The sequence below is a fragment of the Myotis nattereri genome (genome assembly GCF_964212035.1).
Source record: "Myotis nattereri genome assembly, chromosome: 5".
Taxonomy (NCBI): Eukaryota; Metazoa; Chordata; class Mammalia; order Chiroptera; family Vespertilionidae; genus Myotis; species Myotis nattereri.
The window spans coordinates 2812337-2831900 of NC_138080.1; the positions used below are offsets into that span (position 1 = coordinate 2812337).

General features: G+C 50.1%; 1 protein-coding gene across 1 annotated transcript in view; it reads left to right on the forward strand.

Moving 5' to 3' along the window:
• Window positions 1-612: 612 nt before the first annotated feature.
• SYNPO2 (synaptopodin 2) overlaps window positions 613-19564 on the forward strand; it is a gene marked incomplete at both ends in the record, with an annotated part of 141072 nt that continues 122120 nt past the window's right edge. The window contains one exon of the mRNA XM_081093061.1: window positions 613-717. Coding sequence (XP_080949187.1) covers window positions 613-717 — 105 coding nt within the window. The remainder of the gene's footprint in view (window positions 718-19564) is intronic.

The window sequence follows — 19564 nt, forward strand, 5'->3', positions numbered from 1 at the left end:
AGGGGCCACTTTTCAGAAAAGTTTAAAAACGGTTCTACGTTCCTTTATTCCCTCTTTTTAGAGGATCAGTCGCACAGGCGGCAGACAGGAAAGCTTAGAAAAATAACAATTAAACCACTTGCGCTCCCTTTGTCTGTAGGTCGTCCGTGCGGTGGTTCTCAGACCACCTACTGGAGAGAATAAAACCTTCCCAGCCGCTGAGTTCCCCCCGCTCCCGGCCTGCAGGCCGCAACCTCCACGCGTCCTTGGCCATTTATAGAATTATTCAACGAAAACAGTGCCATCGGCGCTTCTTTCCAGCGCGGCGCTGTCATCCTTCTGCGCTAGAGAACTTTTGCTCCCGCCTCATCTGGCCCCAAATGGGGCCTGTGTCCCGGCCCCCCCCCCCCCGACGGTGGGCTGAGCTGAGCGAGGGCGGGCGCGTGACGCAAGAGGGGGCCGGGCGCCTGGGTGCCACCACCGGCCCATTAGCGCCGCGGCCGCCGCGCAGCTCCGCGCCGCCTGGTCCTGCCCGGCGCTGCCTCCTCCTGCGGAGCCCGGAGCGCATCCCGCCCGCCCGCCCGCGCGGCCTGCCGCTCCCCGCCCTGCCTGCTGCCCACCCGAACCGGGACCATGGGCACCGGGGACTTCATCTGCATCTCCATGACCGGAGGGGCGCCCTGGGGGTTCCGGCTGCAGGGGGGCAAGGAGCAGCAGCAGCCCCTGCAAGTGGCCAAGGTAGGGTGTCTGAACCGCCGGCGCGGTGCGCGGGAGGGAGGCGCGAAAGCAACCTGTTGGCGGAGTGCGGACTCGGAAGTCTATGATTTGGGTGCTGTCCTTGAGTTTTTAGGACGTTGGGTTTGTTTGTTTCAAGGAAGCTTGGGAGGAAAACACAGGGTAACTAGCCAGTATCTGATGGGGGGGAATATGTCATATTTATCAGACGGAGAAAAGCCCAGTTAACCAGCTTCTGCGACATCGGGCCAGGCACCGGGAGGCCATCGGAGAAATCCGGTGGCATTAATGTTTCCGTCAGTGTCCTTGGCCCCCGGAGGAGAAGCCCTCAGCTCAGCGTAGCCATTGGCCCCGCTAGTCCATGGCCTCAGAAAGTGTTGGAGAGGACGTTCAGGGAAAGGCCAGGTTTGGGCGACCATTTCTAAAGTACGATGATGTCGTAAGAGCTGGGTGAAAGAATATTCCTTAAAGGATAAATGCAAAAACTCAAGGCCTCTGTCCCATCCGTGTGCATTCATATGCTTAAGGAAGGAATTCAAAGGCTCAAGATGTAATGGTAACTGAAACACACCTACTGATGGGCTGAAACGGGTTAGATGTTTTGTGGCCACGAGGTTGCTGGTTTCTCAGCGGATCCCCCACCGGTTTGCGCGAGGGTCCTGCTTCGGATGCAGCTGGGATGCAGCTGAAGTGAACCTGAAGGTGCGCAAAAGGAAGCAGACTTTTATCTGAGCCCAGCGCTGGCCTGCGGCTTTGTATGAGAGAACGTGTGTGGTTCGCGTCCTGCGTTATGCCTGTGTCCAAACGGATCCAGGCCGCTGTGAACTACATGGGCCACTGGCCTTCGCAGCTATTCTCCCTCTTCGACTTTCATGTTTTAAAAAGATTCACTTGGGGGAGGGGGCGAGGAGAGAAGGAAGTTTCTTTGAAATGTTCTGCTCCTGGGCTCCCATCAGAAAATCCCTTCACAGTGCGGCAGGGGAACCCTGCCCCCTAGCGACGCTTAGCAGATGCAGAGCAGGTTTCAGAATTGGATCCTTTCTCGGGAGCCTGGGTTCAACCCTCACGCCAGCAGGTCCGGGCTGGACTGGACGGGCTGGGAAAGTCCAGGCACAGAGGTGGTTTCCTTGTGTTCCTCTGGGTGGCAGTGGCCGGTGGCATCCAACAGAACAACGCCCTGCTCAGCGACTGTGGCACCCAGGAGCCTGGGTTCGTTCTGGGTCTAGAATAGCAGTTGGCTGGCTCCCAGGACTGAGATTTGGGGTCTAATTCCAGCTCTGAGCTAACGTGCAGCCGGGCCTGAGACAAACCTCTCGCCCTTCCTGACTTATGTGTGTGTGCGTGTATGTGTGTGCGTGCGTGCATGCATATGTGTGCACATGTGTGCGTGTGCGTGTGTGTGTACATGCATGTGTATGCACATGTGTGTGTGCGTGCTGGGGAGAGAGCAGGCATTTTCAGCGGGTGGGAAAGGAGAGAGAAGGAGGAAATTGGGCGACACCGTGGTGAGGGTCTGTGGGGCCCGAGTGTTCCAGTCTGCCTGCCTGTTCAAATGGGGGGCGGAGGCGGCTTGAGGCTGCCACCCTGAAGAAGACAGTGGGCTTCTGAATTCTCGGCGTGCTCGCTTCAAAGGGGAAGCTCTGTGTGTGGTTATGAAGAATTGAAGCAAATGGCGAATGAAGGGCGCTCTGCGGGCCTCTCTCTGCTGTTGGCGGGACCCAGAGAGGCTATTATGCTGCGTGAGCATCGAACAGTGCAGCCCTGCTCTCCCCCCGTCGTCTTTCTAATTCTCCGACGGTGTATCTGTGGTTTTAAAAAGATCTTGTTAAAACGCCTGGATGTTTGCCTTAATTCTTGTGTGTGTGTGTGTGTGTGTGTGTGTGTGAGAGAGAGAGAGAGAGAGAGAGACTGCAGCCTAGTTTTTAGCAGATGTAAAAAGTGACTGGAGAGCCTTCTAAAGAAGATATAACTTCTAAATTACTATGGCAGTGCCCACTTTATAAAAATCTATATTGTCTATTTTTTCCTTAATTCAAACTTACTGTATTTGATTTTTTTTTTTTTAGTTAATTCTCACTGAAGGATATTTTTTCCACTGAGTTTTAGAAAGAGTGGAAGGGAGGGGAGAGGGAGAGAGAGAGAGAGAGAGAGAGAGAGAGAGAGAGAAACATCGATGTGAGAGAGACATATTGATTGGTTGCCTCCCACATGCAACCCCGGCATGTGCCCTTGGCAGGGATTCGAACTGGAGACCCTTGGGTCTTCGGGCCGACACGCTCACCACTGAGCAGCACTGGCCAGGGCCTATCGGTGATGTCTTACGCCAGCATTACCTGCTGTAGAAAACCCTGGGAGCAAAGAGCCTGTGACTTTCTACGTGATCAGGGCCAGGGCCTCACTGGATCACTGTTTTTCTTAACACATCAAGTTAGCTTGCTTCCATGAAAGGCTTCTCACGGAGTTCAAGGTGAAATGAAGGTTGTGTGGTCACAGACTTCCTCCTCTTCCTAGGACTGGCGGTGACTTATTAGGGCCCAGTTACCTCCCCGCAGAGGACAGAGACGAGAAGGCTGGGTAGGGGATGGCTGCTGGCGAACAAAGCACTGATCGTGTTGCAGGACGTGCAAACGGTTAGTTGGGGAACTGAAGAAAATATCTATTTCCAAGGAAAAGAAAATGTTAGGCAGTGCTTGAGCCGTGCCCCTTAAAGTGGGACTGCCACCAAGCAGTTCTATAGATAACAACCGGTTTCGGCTGGTAACGTAGCCGGTGTTTAGAGTCCCATAATCCTGTGTGGAAGGGAAGCCTAACTAGCTTTGTCGTGCCCGGTAACTACCTCCTGGTGACGTGCCCGGTGACTGCGGGGCGAGGTCCGAGCGTGTTCAGTATTGGGCTGGCTGACCCGTAGCAGCCCCCAGCATCCAAGAGCACGAACAGAAACCCGGATAATCGTAACTTCTCACTGACATGGACGCGCAAGGCCACGCATTTCTGCTTTGTTTCCAAGAATGAACTGAATTTTTAAAAGGCCCAACTAATCAGTAATATCACCCTGCTGTGTTTTGTTTTTAATGTTCGTGTATCTCTTAATCGGTGTTCTGAACGCATGTGGTGGGAAGCAGGTATTTCCCATACAGAGCCCTGAGACCGCGCTCTGCAGATTGGACCTGCAGGAGCGCGTCTGCAGAAACAGATGCGTGCGGACATGACTACCCCGGGGAGCCCCCTGTGTGCGTGGAGATGTCCTGGTGGAAAGCACGCCAGCGTTTCTACTTCACAAACTCTCTTCTGCAAACATGTACTTACATGGCCATGTTCCTGGACACACTCTTGGCAAATGCATTTACATAAAGACGTGGGGAGAGAGATTTCTGTTTTACAAACAAATCTTCCGGACTGCTCAGAAGTAGCTTGTGTTTTGAAAATAAAGTCTAGAGAAATGTTTAGACGGTTTATCCTCCGCGTGTTTCAACATTCAGAAATGGAAGCTTGAAGCCGAAGGTGTAGATCACGGTGGCGCTTATTCTTCTATTGCTTTTTAATTCAAGGTTTCAAATAACTGTTCTTAACATTGAAATGACAATGACAGTCCCCCATAGTATGAGGCAGACATGGATTTAATGGTTCTTATCTGTTGCTGCGTCATTGCGCTTTCCAGCTTTGAATGAAATCGTGTTGTTTAATAGGCAAAGCACTTAAAGTAACGTAATTCCCATCCCTTAGTGCCATCAGCGAGGTTTCGAAAATGTTTCAAATGAAATAATTCCAGAAACATGTTCTAAAGGGGAGAGAAAGATTTTAATGTGTTTGAATGTGTACATTTGAGAATAGACGCTTCTTACTACATATAGAAAGCAGTGGCATCTTTACTGGAAAATGTGACAGGTCACTCCGTGTTTTATTGATTTGGGACACTAACCTTCTGAAAAGCCCGAAGACAGGAATGCCCACAGGAGTCAGTGCACACGAGCTGCATCTATTAAGCGGGCGTTACGTAAAGCTTTGTTTAGGGATGGCATGTCTTCAGACAATCACTGCAGAGAGACAAGGGGCACGACAATGACGGCCTGAACTTGGCTGTCACCTGGACACGGCACACCTGTTGCTTCCTGGTCAGGCCCTTGTCCCGTGCCAGGGCCTGTTCCAAGTTCTTTGCAGGTGCTGTCTCCTCAAATGATCCCTCAAACCTAGGAAGGCTTAGGAAAAACACCCCCACTTTAGAGACGAGGGAATTGAGCCCAGGGAATGCTGTCACCGGCCACAGGTGATCCAGGTGGCGGTTTCATGCCTGAGCCGACCTCCCCTGCGCAGGGAGAAGCGGTGCCCAGAGGCGAAGGCAGGCGAAGCGGGTCCGCAAAGGGAGTTTGCAGACGACACCCTGGTTGTCACCCAGCGCTGACTTAGCCAGGCAGGGGAGCCCCGGCGTCCGAAGGTCACTGACATGTGGTCAAGGTCAGAACCTCTGCTGTAGAGAGTGGAGGCCAAGCTTTCTGAGGGAGGCACTTCCCCCTACTCCTCCCCCAGGGCAGTAAGGGGAGAGAGGGGAGGGCCCTCCAGTCCTGGCATGGGAGCGGGCCATAATGATGGTGGGAGGGCTTTCCCTTTCTGTAGTCAAGACGGGGTGGGGGGTTGGGGGGTGGGGGGGGGGTCCTGGGGGGCGGGGGAAGGGAAATACGGGGTGCTGGGAAGCTGAGACATAATGGCTGTAGAGCCTGGGGGGCTGCAGGAGGGGGGCCTGGCAGTTCATGCCCTGGGGATGCCCTCTGGGTCAGGGCACTTGCTGGCCTGCCTGGTGTCCATGTGAACAGGGGGGTGGGGAGGGGGTGGAATCAAACTGGAGGGAGATGCAGGGGGAGGCAGAGAAAGAGAGACAGAGGCAGAGAATGAATAGCGCCTGGGCCACTGGGCCAAGCAGGGATCCTTGCGTTTTCCGTGGATGAAGGAGAGTTCCAGAAAGTGGCGGGCCTTGAGCCATCATGACAGTGCCCTGCACCCACAGTCCAAGCTCTCAGCCAGCCACTGGCAGGAGCAAGCGGGCATCACCAGGAGCTCCCGGGGGCTTGGGGTGTGTGTGTAGGGAACTGTGGGAGGAGCCCTGTTCCCCGGGGTAGGGAACTGTGGGGGGCATGCCCTCCAGGGCTCCTAGGGGAAACCCCACGAGTGCCCCAGCATTTGGACCAGGCACAGAGAGGGCAGTGAAGGCCTTCAGTGCTAACCAGAGAGAAATGCCAGCTCATTGGTTTATGAGTAAGTGTATCTGCCTCCCCCTCCCTCTCCAGTCTTTCTTCCCGCCTTCAACCTGGGGGCTGGGAGCTAGAGGTGCTTTGAAACAGACCACACCCCCTCCCCATGCCAAGCCAGGAGCCAGGAGCCTGGCCAGGAGCTTAGGAAGAGAGCTTAGAGTCAGACAGAAGATTGGAGCCTGGAATGGACGCCACTGTTTTAATAACCAAAAGCCATCAGAAATGCATGGGATCCAACCAATGTATGATGAAAGGAGGAGAGCCCTGACTGGTTTGGCTCTGTGGATAGAGCGTCGGCCTGTGGAGTGAAGGGTCCCAGGTTCGATTCTGGCCAAGGGCACATGCCTGGGTTGTGGGCTCAATCCCCAGTAGGGGATGTGCAGAAGGCAGCCGATCAATGATTCTCTCTCATCATTGATGTTTCTATCTCTCTCTCCCTCTCCCTTCCTCTCTGAAATCAATAAAAACAAATAAAAATAATTTTTCTTTTTAAAAAAAGGAGGAGAGACTTGGCTTTATCTTGAAAGCAGTTACTGAAAGAAATAAAACAACTTCATGTTTATAACTGAATGGGTTTGACACTTCTCAGAAAAATCAGTTACGTCACACAGGTTCCTATGATCAGCCAGATAGTTGTTAGCTGTGAAAATTTATGCTCGGCTGGCATGCCTCAGTGGTTGAGTGTTAACCTATGAACCAGGAGGTCACAATCCCCAATCATGGCACATGCCCGGTTGCGGGCTCGATCCCCAGTAGGGGGCGTGCAGGGGGCAGCCGATCAATGATTCTCTCTCATTCTTGATGTTTCTATCTCTCTCTCCCGCTCCTTTCCTCTCTGAAATCAATACAAATGTATTTCAAAAAAGTTGTCACCAACCCATGTGACTTCTGTTAATGATCATATTGAAGCTATGTTTCTAGCTAGAATGAAAAAGTACTTGGAATTATGATCTGGCTGTAGGCTCCCTAAGAATGTGAACTACTCTTTCTTCTCTTCTTTCTCCTGTGGCTGCATGTGAGTCAGCACTCTGATAGCCTGGGATGCTCTTTGCTCCAGGCGATGCTCGCTTTCAGCCTTCAGCTGGGCTAGAGTCCTTTCTTGAACGTTACTGTCAGAGTCCGGAGCCCTCAAGCTAGAAGTAAGCACTCGGAACTTTGATTGGGCGTTAAACTAAAGTGATCATTGTTTATGAAGCTATTCCAATATTGCAAATTCTGCAAGTCAGTATGTAATATCATTGTGACATACACGTTATACCCAACGATAACGTTTGCATATTTTTCATGGTAATAGTTTAAAAATAGGGAGATTGGCTTCCAAAATAACCTAACCTCCCTCTGTCAGTGATTATGTGTTCAAGAATATCAGCTAATTTACATATTTAGCTAAAAATACTTCACCTGTATCTCTCCCATTTGATGACAGTTGGGTAGATAAAGTCTTATTACTCTCAATGGATAGATAAGAAAACTGATCCTGAAAAAATAATATGCAAGATAATGGTCCAAAGTCCATATGATCCCTTCCCTCTGGCAGGCCTGAGAGGGGACAGGCCGTCAATCGGTCATGCTGGAAACTGCAGGGACTTCCTTACAGTTTGTATGAAGTAGAACCTCACCAAATCTAAGCTTTGAAAACATTTATTTTATTTTTATTTTTTAAAATCTTTATTGTTGAGAGTAATGCAGATGCCCTCTCCCCCCGCATTGTCCTCCTCCACTTGGTTCCCACCCCACCGCAGGCCTTTGCCAACCCTATTTTCTGTGTCATAAGTAATGCATGTATGCATGGAAGATCTTTGGTTAATCTCTTCCCGTCCCCTTACCCCTTTCCCTCTGAGATTCGTCAGTCTGTTTCATGCCTCTAATTCTATTTTACTCACCAGTTTATTTTGTTCATTAGATTTCTTGTTCATTTATTTTGATTTATAGATTCAATTGTTGATAGATATGTGTTTATTGCCAGTTTAAAATTCATATTTCTCCCCCGCCCCCTTCTCCCTCTTCTTCCTCTTCTTAAAGAAGACCTTTCAACATTTCATATAATACTGGTTTGGTGGTGATGAAATCCTTTAGATTTTTCTTGTCTGTGATGCTCTTTATCTGATGCTCAATTCTAACTGAGAGCTTTGCTGGGTAGAGTAATGTTGGTGGCAGGTCCTTGCTATTCATCACTTTGAATATTTCTTGCCACTCCCTTCTGGCCTGCAAAGTTTCTGTTGAGAAACCAACTGACAGTTATATGGGTGCTCCTTTGTAGGTAGGTAACTGCTTTTCTCTTGCTGCCTTTAAGATTCTCTCTTTGTCTTTTGCCCTTGGCATTTTAATTATGATGTGTCTCGGTGTGGGCCTCTTTGGGTTCCCATTTTTCGGTACTCTCTGCACTTTCTGGACATGTATGTCTATTTCTTTCACCAGTTAGGGGAAGTTTTCTGTCATTATTTCTTCAAATTGGTTTTCAATATCTTGCTCTCTCTCTTCTCCTTCTGGCACCCCATAAACAAATGCTGGTACGCTTGAAGTTGTCCCAGAGGCTCCTTACACTATCTTCATATTTTTGGATTCTTTTTTCCTTTTGTTCTTCTGATTGGGTGTTTTTTGCTTCCTCATATTCCAAATCCTTGATTTGATTCTTGGACTCCTCTACTCTACTGTTGAATTCCTGTAAATTATTCTTTATTTGAATTAGTGTATGCTTAATTTCTGACTGGTCCTTTTTCATGTCTTTGACATTCTCACTAAGATCCTTGAAAGTCTCACTAAGTCTGAAGCTCTCATTAAGATCTGTGAGTAACCTTATAACCATGGTTTTGAACTCTGTATCCATTTGTTTGCTTGCTTCCATTTCTTTCATTTGTAACATGTTTCTTTGTCTTCACATTTTGGCTGCTTCCCTGTGTTTGTTTCTATGTATTAGGTAGAGCTGTATGTCTCCTGGAATTGGTAGAGTGGCCTTGTGTAGTAGGTGTCCTGTAGGGCCCAGTGGCTCAGCCTCCCCAGTCACCTGAGCTGGGCACTCTAGGTGTGCCTCTGTGTGAGCTCTGTGCACAGTCTTGCTGTAGTTGAGCCTTGATTGGTGTCACTGGGAGGAATTGGCTTTCAGGCCAATTGGCTGTGAGGACCAGCTGTGACTACAGAGGAAGAGCTGCTGTGCAGGAGACAGACACCCCTATGGAGCAGGACTTGCTTCAGTGGAGTTTTGGTGCTCACTGAGCCTGCCCCTTGTGTGTGTTGCTTGTGGATGTGTAGAATTGTAATCTGGTATGATCTGAAGCTGTCCACTGTGTACACTGGTTCTGGGGCCAACCATTAGGAGCTACAGAGAGGTCTGCAGATGGCTGCTACTTATATTGGGCTTGAAGTGACTAGGCGAGGCCCAGCTGTGAAGCAAGGCAGGCTGGTGCTAGTGCTGAGTCTTGGGCTTTTTATTGGTAGGTTTGTGGTATGCTGAGGCCATTTGCTGCTTGTTCGAGTGATTTTAGCAAAGTCTGAAGCCAGAGGGATTGCGTCTGAGTACATTCGTGCAAGAGGAACACTTTGGTTTCCAGCAGCCTCTGTGTCACTCAGCTACAATCCCCTCTGGCTTTTACAGCCTTAAGTTATGGGGACTTCTCTTCCCAGCTCTGGAACCCTGGTCTGGGATGTCAGACCAGCCTGTTCTAGTCTCAGTGTGATTTTTTTCTTTACTTCTTTAGTTGTAGGACTTCCATTCAGCCAGCTTTTAGTTGGTTCTGAATGATGGTTGTTTTGTATTCTAGTTGTAATTTTGATGTGGTTGTGGGAGGCAGGCAGCACGTGCCGGTGGTCACCTAAGCCATCATCTTGGTTCTCCTAAAAACATTTATAACCACATCTTCTTTGAATGACCTGAGGAAATCCCTCTCCAAGCTCATGAACAATGGGAGACATGCCTGGATAGGGAACTGGTTTACCTGTAAATGAACCTGAAACATACGTGGATTCCAAGATGTTTGCTGTGTCTATTCTCACAGATTCAAATGAAAACTAGTGCCAGGAGGTTTTGTAAAAGAAAGTGGAGAAGCCCTTGCCAGTATGGCTCAGTTGGTTGGAACATTGTCTCATACACCAAAAGGTGGTGGGTTCTATTTCCAGTCAGGGCACATGCCCAGGTTGTGGGTTTGATCCCTAGTTGGGGTGTGTGTGGGAGGCAACTGATATATGTTTCTCTCTCACATCCATGTTTTTCTCTTTCTCCCTCTCCCTTTCTCTCTTTCTAAAATCAATAAAAACATATCCTCGGGGGAGGATTCAAAAAAAGGAAGTGGAGAATTCCCGCATGAGCTTCATTAAACAACCCTAATGGGTAACAATGGTCATGGAGTTCATGTGAGAAATAAGATGATATTTACTCTTTGGGATGTGGGGGGTGGATTCTGTTGTTTGACCACCTCAGTGAGAACATATTTACAGCATTGAATTACCTCTGGTGCTTTATTTTTGTGACTTATCTACCATTCTTCTCTTACTAAACAGCAGAGATGGCCACATTCTCAAAAACATATGCTTGCAGTGGTTGTGAAATCCTTGGCAGATAGCAGGTCACTGGTGACAGTAGTTATAGCCTTGGTATTATTTTTTTTAAAGTATTTTTATTGATTTCAGGGAGGAACGGAAAGGGAGAGAGAGTTAGAAACATCAGTGATGAGAGAATCATTGAATGGCTGCCTCCTGCATGTCCGACACTCAGGATTGAGCCCCACAGCCTGGGCATGTGCCCTGACCAGGAACCATGCAGGCTGGGCATACATAGTCTGGGTGTTCTGATGGTCTGGATGCAGGTTTCCCGAACTGGTGTATAAATCCACATGTTTCAGGCCCATGTGCTACAACATGTGGTGGACTCACCATTGGAGACATTGTGAGTGAAAGACTTCGATTCTTGATGACATAACAAGAACCGTCTTCCTGTCCATGGGTGTTGGGTGCTGGACTTTACAGCAATGCACCGGATGGGTTTCCCAGGACAGGGGAAAGTGTCTATGTTCCATCTGATTCTTCCTAGGCAATACACCGTCCTTTACCCTCTCCCTTCATATCCGTTATCAAAACTGACCTGGTAATCAACCAAGGACCTTGTATGCATCTATGCATGGCCCATGGACACAAACAATGGAGTGGTGAGGGCCTGGGGCAGGTGGTGGGGGCAGGCTGGAGGGGGTCAATGGGGGGAAAAAGGGGGACATAGGTAAAACTTTCAACAATAAAGAAATATATCTCTCTATCTCTATCTCTATCTCTATCTCTACCTCTATCTCTATCTCTATCTCTATCTCTACCTCTACCTCTATCTCTATCTCTATCTCTATCTCTATCTCTATCTCTATCTCTATCTCTATCTCTATCTCTATGTCTATCTATATCTATATCTATATCTATATCTATATCTATATCTATATCTATATCTATCTAGGCTGATCTGGTTGGAATTCCACCTTTTTAGGACATAGATTATTTTTTCCTGAGGAAATCAGCAATAACAGCTAATGAGTGTCATTTCCCCCAAACAGCTTACCACCTTTAACAGTGCCTCGTGGAGATCATTTTATTCAAGAAACTCATACTTAATGTTTTCTGGGTGCCAGACACTTCTTGAACCACCTTTTAAACATGATTATCCACATGTGAGATCCCAGCATAGAGCACAGAGCGAGATGGTGGCTTCCTCTGTCCACGGAGTTAGGGTCCGACGCCTGGAGAGTTTGGCTCAGGGTTTGTGCTCATACAAACGCACACACAGTTTCTCACACAGCACTTCCAGGCCTAGTGGAGTTGAACTGCAGTTCAGGCAGGAAGAGGATCTAAACAGATGTTGGTGGAGAGGTTTGTGTCCCTAAACTTCTCTTCTGACCCTAAGTGTACTTTTACTCATTTAAATGAGTGTCCAATCATTCTATTTGAAACGTTTATTTTGAGAATAAATAATTTAGGCAGTGAAATAGAAACACCGAAACTTTCATAATCCTGTCCTCTAAAGGATAGTTTTTCTTTGGTTTTCTTCCTGTACAATTTCCCACGTCTGCTTTGAAAAGATGACCTGTGCCCTTCCCTTTGAAGAGAACAGTGTCTGGCGGTGGGAACCATTTTGGAGAATTATGTCAGGTGTTTAAAACATACTAGAGGTGAACATGTGAAAGGATTATAAAGACAGCGCACGTGGGTGGTAACTGGGCACTGACTCTCCTCAGGGTCCCTACTCTCCCCTCCTGTGTGCGTCTGCTGCCCAGGCCCTCACCCCTGTCCCTTAGATGGGACACTTTCTGCCCTGGTCCCCCCCCCATTGTCCCTCAGATGGGACAGCTTCTGCCCTGGTCCACCCCTCCCCACTGTCCCTCATATGAGACACCTTCTGCCCTGGTCCCCCCCCCCCCACTGTCCCTCAGATGGGACAGCTTCTGCCCTGGTCCCCCCCTCCCCACTGTCCCTCAGATGGGACAGCTTCTGCCCTGGTCCCCCCTCCCCACTGTCCCTTAGCGTACGCTGTCCTCATCTAAGAGGCAGTGGTGAGCACACTGGCCTTTTCAAGTAGGAAAACCACTTCCTGATAGAAGCATTTCCAACAACTCTTTAAAACCTCCCTACTTCCCTCATTTCTTTTTTTTTTTTTAAAGTTGCTTTCAAAGCAATTAACAGGGAACATATTTTGTTTATTATTCTAAAATACATGCCGGGAAACCGGTGACCCAGAGCACTTTGTCATTCCAGAAAAGGTCAACACACGTGTGACATTCGAAGGCGTCCTTCACCCACTTCAGGGTGCAAGTAGCATCGAGAGACTGCCATGGGCCGGGGCACACCAGACAGACACGTGTGTCCTTTGACCTGACTCTGCAGAAAACTCCCTCCAGCGATATCCGCCTGTTCCAATATCATTTCTACCGATTTCCTGCCTCCTTTTTCTTTGCATCTCCAAAAATATCTGTTGACAAAAAAAAAAAAAGTACATCTTGGTTTGTCGCCATCGTGTATGATTTTATCCACTTTTAACTGCATCTATGAAGAGCTTTCTAAACACGGTCATTTGGTTTAAATTCTGTAATCGAGTGTTGCCTGGCTGGAACCTCTTTTGAGAAACAGGTCCAGAAGCTTCTTTGTTACGAATGCCTCCTTATTAAATATACTGGGAGCCCAGCGTGTGTGTGATTTGAAATTGCGCAGTGCTGCCCACCCTTGAGTCGCTGGTCTGGCCCCGCCGCCCTCTCCGGCCCTTGAAGCAGCCATGGCCGCTGCTGATCAGGCCCCCGCCGCAGTGCAGGTGCGCAAAGGCCCCTGCTGCTCTGCCCCCAACACTGCATGTGCAATCTCCTCCTGTCTGGTTGACCCGTTACGGTGTCCTTGTTAATTAGCATATTTCTCTATTATCCTATATAATAAAAGGGTAATATGCAAATTGACCCTAACAGCAGAACGACTGGGAATGACTGGTCACTATGACACACACTGACCACCCGGGGGCAGATGCTCAATGCAGGAGTTGCCCCCTGGTGGTCATTGTGCTCCCACAGGGGGAGCTCTGCTCAGCTACAAGCCAGGCTGATGGCTACCAGTACAGTGGTGGTGGTGGGAGCCTCTCCTGCCTCCTCAGCAGCTCTAAGGATGTCCGACTGCAGCTTAGGCCTGCTCCCTGCTGGCAAGTGGACATCCCCCCAGGGCTCCCATGCTGCCATAGGGATGTCTGACTGCCAGCTTAGGCCCAATTGCCCGGGGAGCAGGCCTAAGCCAGCAGGTGGACATCCCCCGAGGGGTCCCAGACTGCGAAAGGGCACAGGCCAGGCTGAGGGACTCCCCTGAGTGCACACATTTTTGTGCACCAGGCCTCTAGTGTGTGTATATATATATATATATATATATATATATATATCCGTAGTCCTGACTGCTTCACACCAGCGTGAGCGAATGTCATAGAGGCAGGGAGGCCAAGTTCCTCTCCAGCAAATCAGGTGCACATCCATGTTCCCAACGCTCCTCCAGGTGGGAGCCTGTCACCTACTGGTCACATGTGGTCACACTGGAATGGTTTTTCCTCTCACAGACTGGCTGGGGAGAGTTTCTGTGGGAACTTGAGGAGTCGGGCCTGCCGTCTTCTCATGAGCTTGCGATGTGTTTGCTACCTTTTTATCGACAGCTTCTTTTGGGGAATATTTTAATGAAGACTGTGTCATTGTGTAAGAACTGAAGCTAGATAATCACATGGAAATTCACTTTAATCAAGTTCCATAGAACATAAGATATGGCAAGACCATGTCAGGAGGGGCCCTGTTGGTGGGGTCACCTCAAGTAGGAAGTTCATAACTGTCTGGACCAGGGCACCGTGTCAGTCCAAATATTAATGGAGATTCAATGTTACGTGTTAGTGCCCATTTCCTTCTCCTTTTTAAATTTAATTTTATTGTTATTATTTTAAATATATTTTAATTGATTTTAGAGAAGAAGGGAGAGGGAGAGAAACATCAGTGATGAGAGAGAATCATTGATTGGCTGCCTCCTGCACTCCCCACACTGGGGATTAAGCCTGCAACCTGGACATGTGCCCTGACCGGGAATCAAACCGTGACCTCCTGGTTCATAGGTCGATGCTCAACCACTGAGCAACAATAGCTGGGCATGTCTGTGGGTGCTCCCGTTGGCAGAAACCAAGGAGCCTTCAGGCACTGGGCGCCCCCAGAACAGAAGGGCCCTGGGGCGGGGCGTGGCATGACCCAGGAACCCAGGGACGAGAATGGGTCGCAGGGTTGCGAGTGGGGCGCAGGGACACCAGTGGGACCCAGGAACATGCTGAGGGGTTGCTCTAGGACAGTGGTTCTCAACCTTCAGGCCCTTTAAATACAGCTCCTCATGTTGTGACCCAACCATAACATTATTTTCCTTGCTACGTCATCACTGTCATGTTGCTGCTGTGATGAATCGTCATGTAAATATCTGATATGCAGGATGGTCTTAGGTGACCCCTGTGAAAGGGTCGTTCGACCGCCAAAGGGGTTGCGACCCACAGGTTGAGAACCGCTGCTCTGGGAAGTCCGATCTCTCGCAGTGAGAAACGCTCTCTGGGACCCCTGGCCATGCGGTGTTTCCTGGCTTTTCCATTGTGAAACGATTCAGCTGGTTCTAGGGGAACGACCTTGAGCTGTCCGCCCCCCTCCTCGTCCTCCCAGCTCTTCCTGGCGCGGCAACTCCCTGGCCAGTCTTTACAGCACTTTACTGTAAATTGCCGCCACCACCTCGTCAGCTGAATGTTGGTGAGAAATCATATTTAATTCTTCTTTTTCCTCCCTGAAGTGGTTCTCCCAGCCAGAGAAGCACTAAGGAGTATCCGGGAGAACTCGCTCGGTGCCCAGGGCCTGTTTGTTTTGATCCTGATAGTAGACCTAGGCCAGAGAAGGGTTTTCTTATTTTTCTAATGTGCCTTCATTTCATTTCATTTCATTTCATTTCATTTCATTTCATTTCATTTCATTTCATTTCATTTCATTTCATTTCATTTCATTCCATTTCATTCCACTCCACTCCACTCCATTCCACTCCATTCCATTCCATTCCATTCCATTCATTTCTCCTTCAAAAAAGGGAGGATCTGAACTAGACGTTGTTTGGAAACCGACCACTGACAGGACAGAGCCTTTCGCTGCTGCTACCTCACCCTGTGTAGCTTCAAACACAAGCCGAGCCCAGTCCGCCCCTCTGTGGAATGGGTGCTGTGTGATGCAATGGCTGTTTTTGTAGATGGAGATGTCGCCAGTGTTCCGGGTGGGGAACCGGGGACCCAGGGGGCCCGTTCGTAATGCTGTTGCGATGCTTTGTAAGGAGGCGCGTTGCGATCGCACCCGACGCCGGGAACGAGCGGTCATGGAGTCTCTGTCTTCGTCGTCGTTACCCTGTTCAGAGGAGGACGTGGCTCTTCACACAAGTTGATCTTCCTCTGAAGTCAGACGAGCAGCGGTCCGATTCCTGGGGCTCCAGGAAACAGATGGAAGTCGAGGGCACAAAAGCCAGACAAACGGTGGTGACAGTTCTCCCACCCAGTGCGAGTCTTCCCTTGTGGTAAAACGCAGCGTGTCACAAAACGTTCGTGGCACGAACCACTTAGCAATGTTTCTTAGATTTGCAGCTTAATCCGCGTGAGGCAGTGGGTCCTAAAGTTACACAGTTCACAAGGCTGAACCCAGTGATTGTCCCACTCTCAAACAGGACAGATTTTTTTTTTAAATCCTCACTGGAGAATATTTTCCCATTGATTTTTAGGGAGAGTGGAAGAGAGAGGGAGAGACGGAGAGAAACATCGATGTGAGAGAAACACACGATTGGTTGCCTCCTGCACGAGCCCTGACCAGGGCCGGGGCCAGGGAGGAGCCTGCAACCGAGGTACGTGCCCTTGGCTGGAATCGAACCTGGGACTCTTTGGTTTGCAGGCCGACACTCTATCCACTGAGCCAAACGGGCTAGAGCAAAACAGTACAGACTTTTAAAAGGAATGTCCCTCAAACCGTGCAGAATTGGTTGCATATAATTACGTTGAGCTGTATTTAGCGCGAGGCAGCTCTGACTTTGCATTCACATTAGTCTCCATGCCTCAGTTTCCTCGGCTGTAAAGCGGGGGTAGAATTGCCATCTGTCCCCGAGGATGGTGCTCAGGGTTAGAAATCACTCATGTAAATGACTTACCCCCCCTAAGCTTCAGGGCTTTACAAAGCTGCCCTCACGTGGGTGGTTATTGCAGGTTACTTAGCCCACGTGTGTGAGGTTGGCTGCCGCTGTCTTCCACCCGGGGCCTGTGGGGGGATCCCGAGGGGCCCTCCCAGGCCCCCCACCCCCACCCCCCACCCCCCACCCCCCACGAGATGGCAGTTAATGGTTCCAGAATGTGGCCCCGCTCACTTGCTCTCTGAGAGCAGCAGCAGCATATGGAAAGCATCACAGAGAAGGAGTCGCTTACAGTGCTCTGAAAATATAAAAGAAAATAAATTGTTCCTGGTGAGCAAATATAGGACGCGCTCTCCGGGCAGGCGGGACCGTGCCAGGGCCTGGGGGCGGGCGGGTGAGCCCGGGCGCCCTCCCCACCCGCACCCGCTCGCCGCCGAATTGGAAGCTATGACTATATAAGGCCGCTTTCCCTACCGAGCCGCAGGGCATGAGGCGCGTGGCGTGTCAGTGTCTCAGACCGTGAGTTACTTCCATCCATCAGGACCCGGCGAAGGAGAAATGAGCTTCGCCAAAGGCCCCGCGGGCCAGATGCAGGCCTAGGAGTCGCCTTTGTTTTGATTTCTTTCATGAAAAACATAACATTCCCACCAGCTGGTGCTCAGCGGGGCGGGCGGTTGAATCCTGTGAACAGCACGTCCATGTGTTAGCAGCTGCAGGGGCACCGTGCGGACCCATTTCGGTCCTGGGTGTCTGGGCCGCCCGCCTGCCGACGGACAGGAAATGCTGGCAGGACAGCTTCGCCCGGGGCAGAGCTGGGTCAGGGCAGCACGCCCAGCACTGGGTGCTCCTCTGCGTGAGGACCGCGTGGCGTCACGGTGCCCAGCTGCCCTGGGCTCCTCCGCGCGGGCACGGGCTGAGCTGGGACACGGATCAGTGAGGGTTTACTTCCCTCTGTTCTGTATCACCTCTCACAGTCCCGACTCTGCTGCTCTTATTCCAGGAGGGAAATTCCTCCTGTCTTCGCTGCCCCAGTCTCTCTTTCCTTCTTTTTCTTTAAAAAAAATATTTTTATTGATTTCAGAGAGGAAGGGAGAGGGAGAGAGAGATGGAAACATCCATGATGAGAGAGAATCATTGATCAGCTGCCTCTTGCACATCCCACACTGGGACCAAGCCCGCAACCCGGGCATGTGCCTTTGACCAGAATCGAACTTGGGACCCACCCTTCAGTCTGCAGGCTGACGCTCTATCCCAGCCGTGGGCAAACTACGGCCCGCGGGCTGAAATGAATAAAACTAAAAAAAAAAAAGACCGTACCCTTTTATGTAATGATGTTTACTTTGAATTTATATTAGTTCACACAAACACTCCATCCATGCTTTTGTTCCGGCCCTCCGGTCCAGTTTAAGAACCCATTGTGGCCCTCGAGTCAAAAAGTTTGCCCACCCCTGCTCTATCCACTGAGCCACACCAGCGAGGGCTGTGTTCCATACTCTTCGTCAATTCCCCGAACCTCTCCTTTGGGTAAAGTATGTCAGAGATCAGCAAGCGAGCCCTTGGGGACGTGGCCTCGATTAGCTTAGGGCCACATCTCCAAATGCCGAATTCTGAGTCAAATCGGGGCTCGATCCCACAAGTGGATTGTTTAAGGTCTATATTAAAAAAAAAAAAATTAAAATAGCTAGGCTTGAAAATGCCTCCTATTTTTGGCTTATAAAAAAATAACACATTGTCACGGTCCAAAAATTCAAACATGACAGAAAAGGCTAAGATAAAGGGAAAAGTCAAACCCTCCACAAATAGCACATTATTCACATTTTGGTGAACAACTTTTGAGGCCCTGCTCTGCACACACACCAACCTGCACTCACGCTTACATTCAAGTCCAAGTCACAACAAAGCAGAACATGAATGACATGGTCACAGAGGGGAGGACAGGGAGCAGCTCAGCGCCATTCACCCCTCACATGCTCCTGGCCCCGCCCTCGGGCCGAAGCCAAGGACCATGGCTCCCACGCCATGTTTTCGTTTTCCATCCGGAATCTGTGTTCTCAGGGACCCGCGGCGTTCCCCCAGCTGCACGATTGTAGATTCGCCAGTCCCGTCCGTCCGTGTGGCTGCTTCCCAACCTCGGCTCTCTCTTGGCAGCAACAGGCCTCGCTGGTCCTACTGGGTGTCAGCTCTGAGGTGTCCCGGCTGCGGAGAGGGGCCCTGGGCGGCAGGCCCGGTCCCTCCCCAGCACAGGGTGGCGGGAGGTGTAGAGAGCGGATGGCGCCGGGCACTGCAGACGGGCACAGGGCACATCGCCGGGCTCTCCCTTTTCTGTGCTGCTGGGGCTTGGGGTTCCCTTCTGTCCCCTAATTTGCTGTTGACCTTGCAGAATGTGCCTTCACTTGTATGTAAATGAGGAGCAGGCGGCGAGCATTGCATTTCCACCGCGTTCACAGCCCTTCCTCCTCAGGAGCGCAGATGTGTGGAAACCACCTGACTAATTGCACGTACATGTATGTACTTATGGGAAATATGTGGCTTTTAAAAATACATTTTTACTGATTTCAGAGAGGAAGGGAGAGGGAGAGAGAGAAACATCAATGATGAGAGAGAATCATGGATCGGCTGCCTCCTGCACGCCCCCTACTGGGGATCAAACCCACAACCCCGGCATGTGCCCTTGACGGGAATCGAACCCTGACCTCCTGATTCATAGGTTGTTGCTCAACCACTGAGCCACGCCAGCTGGCGGGAAATATGTGTTTTTAAGAACTGCCGGTTTCTGCTAATTGGTAGGATAGACAGGGAAGACCAGTGAGCTGGCCTCCAAAAGAAAAGAGTGCTTTTAGAGACGAGTGGCTTTAGGGGATTTTAGGGGATTTCATGGAAAAGCCAAGGGTGTCCAAGCTCTCAGAGCGGGCGGAGATGTGTGGGGGAACCCAGCCTCGCCCCCTCGGCCA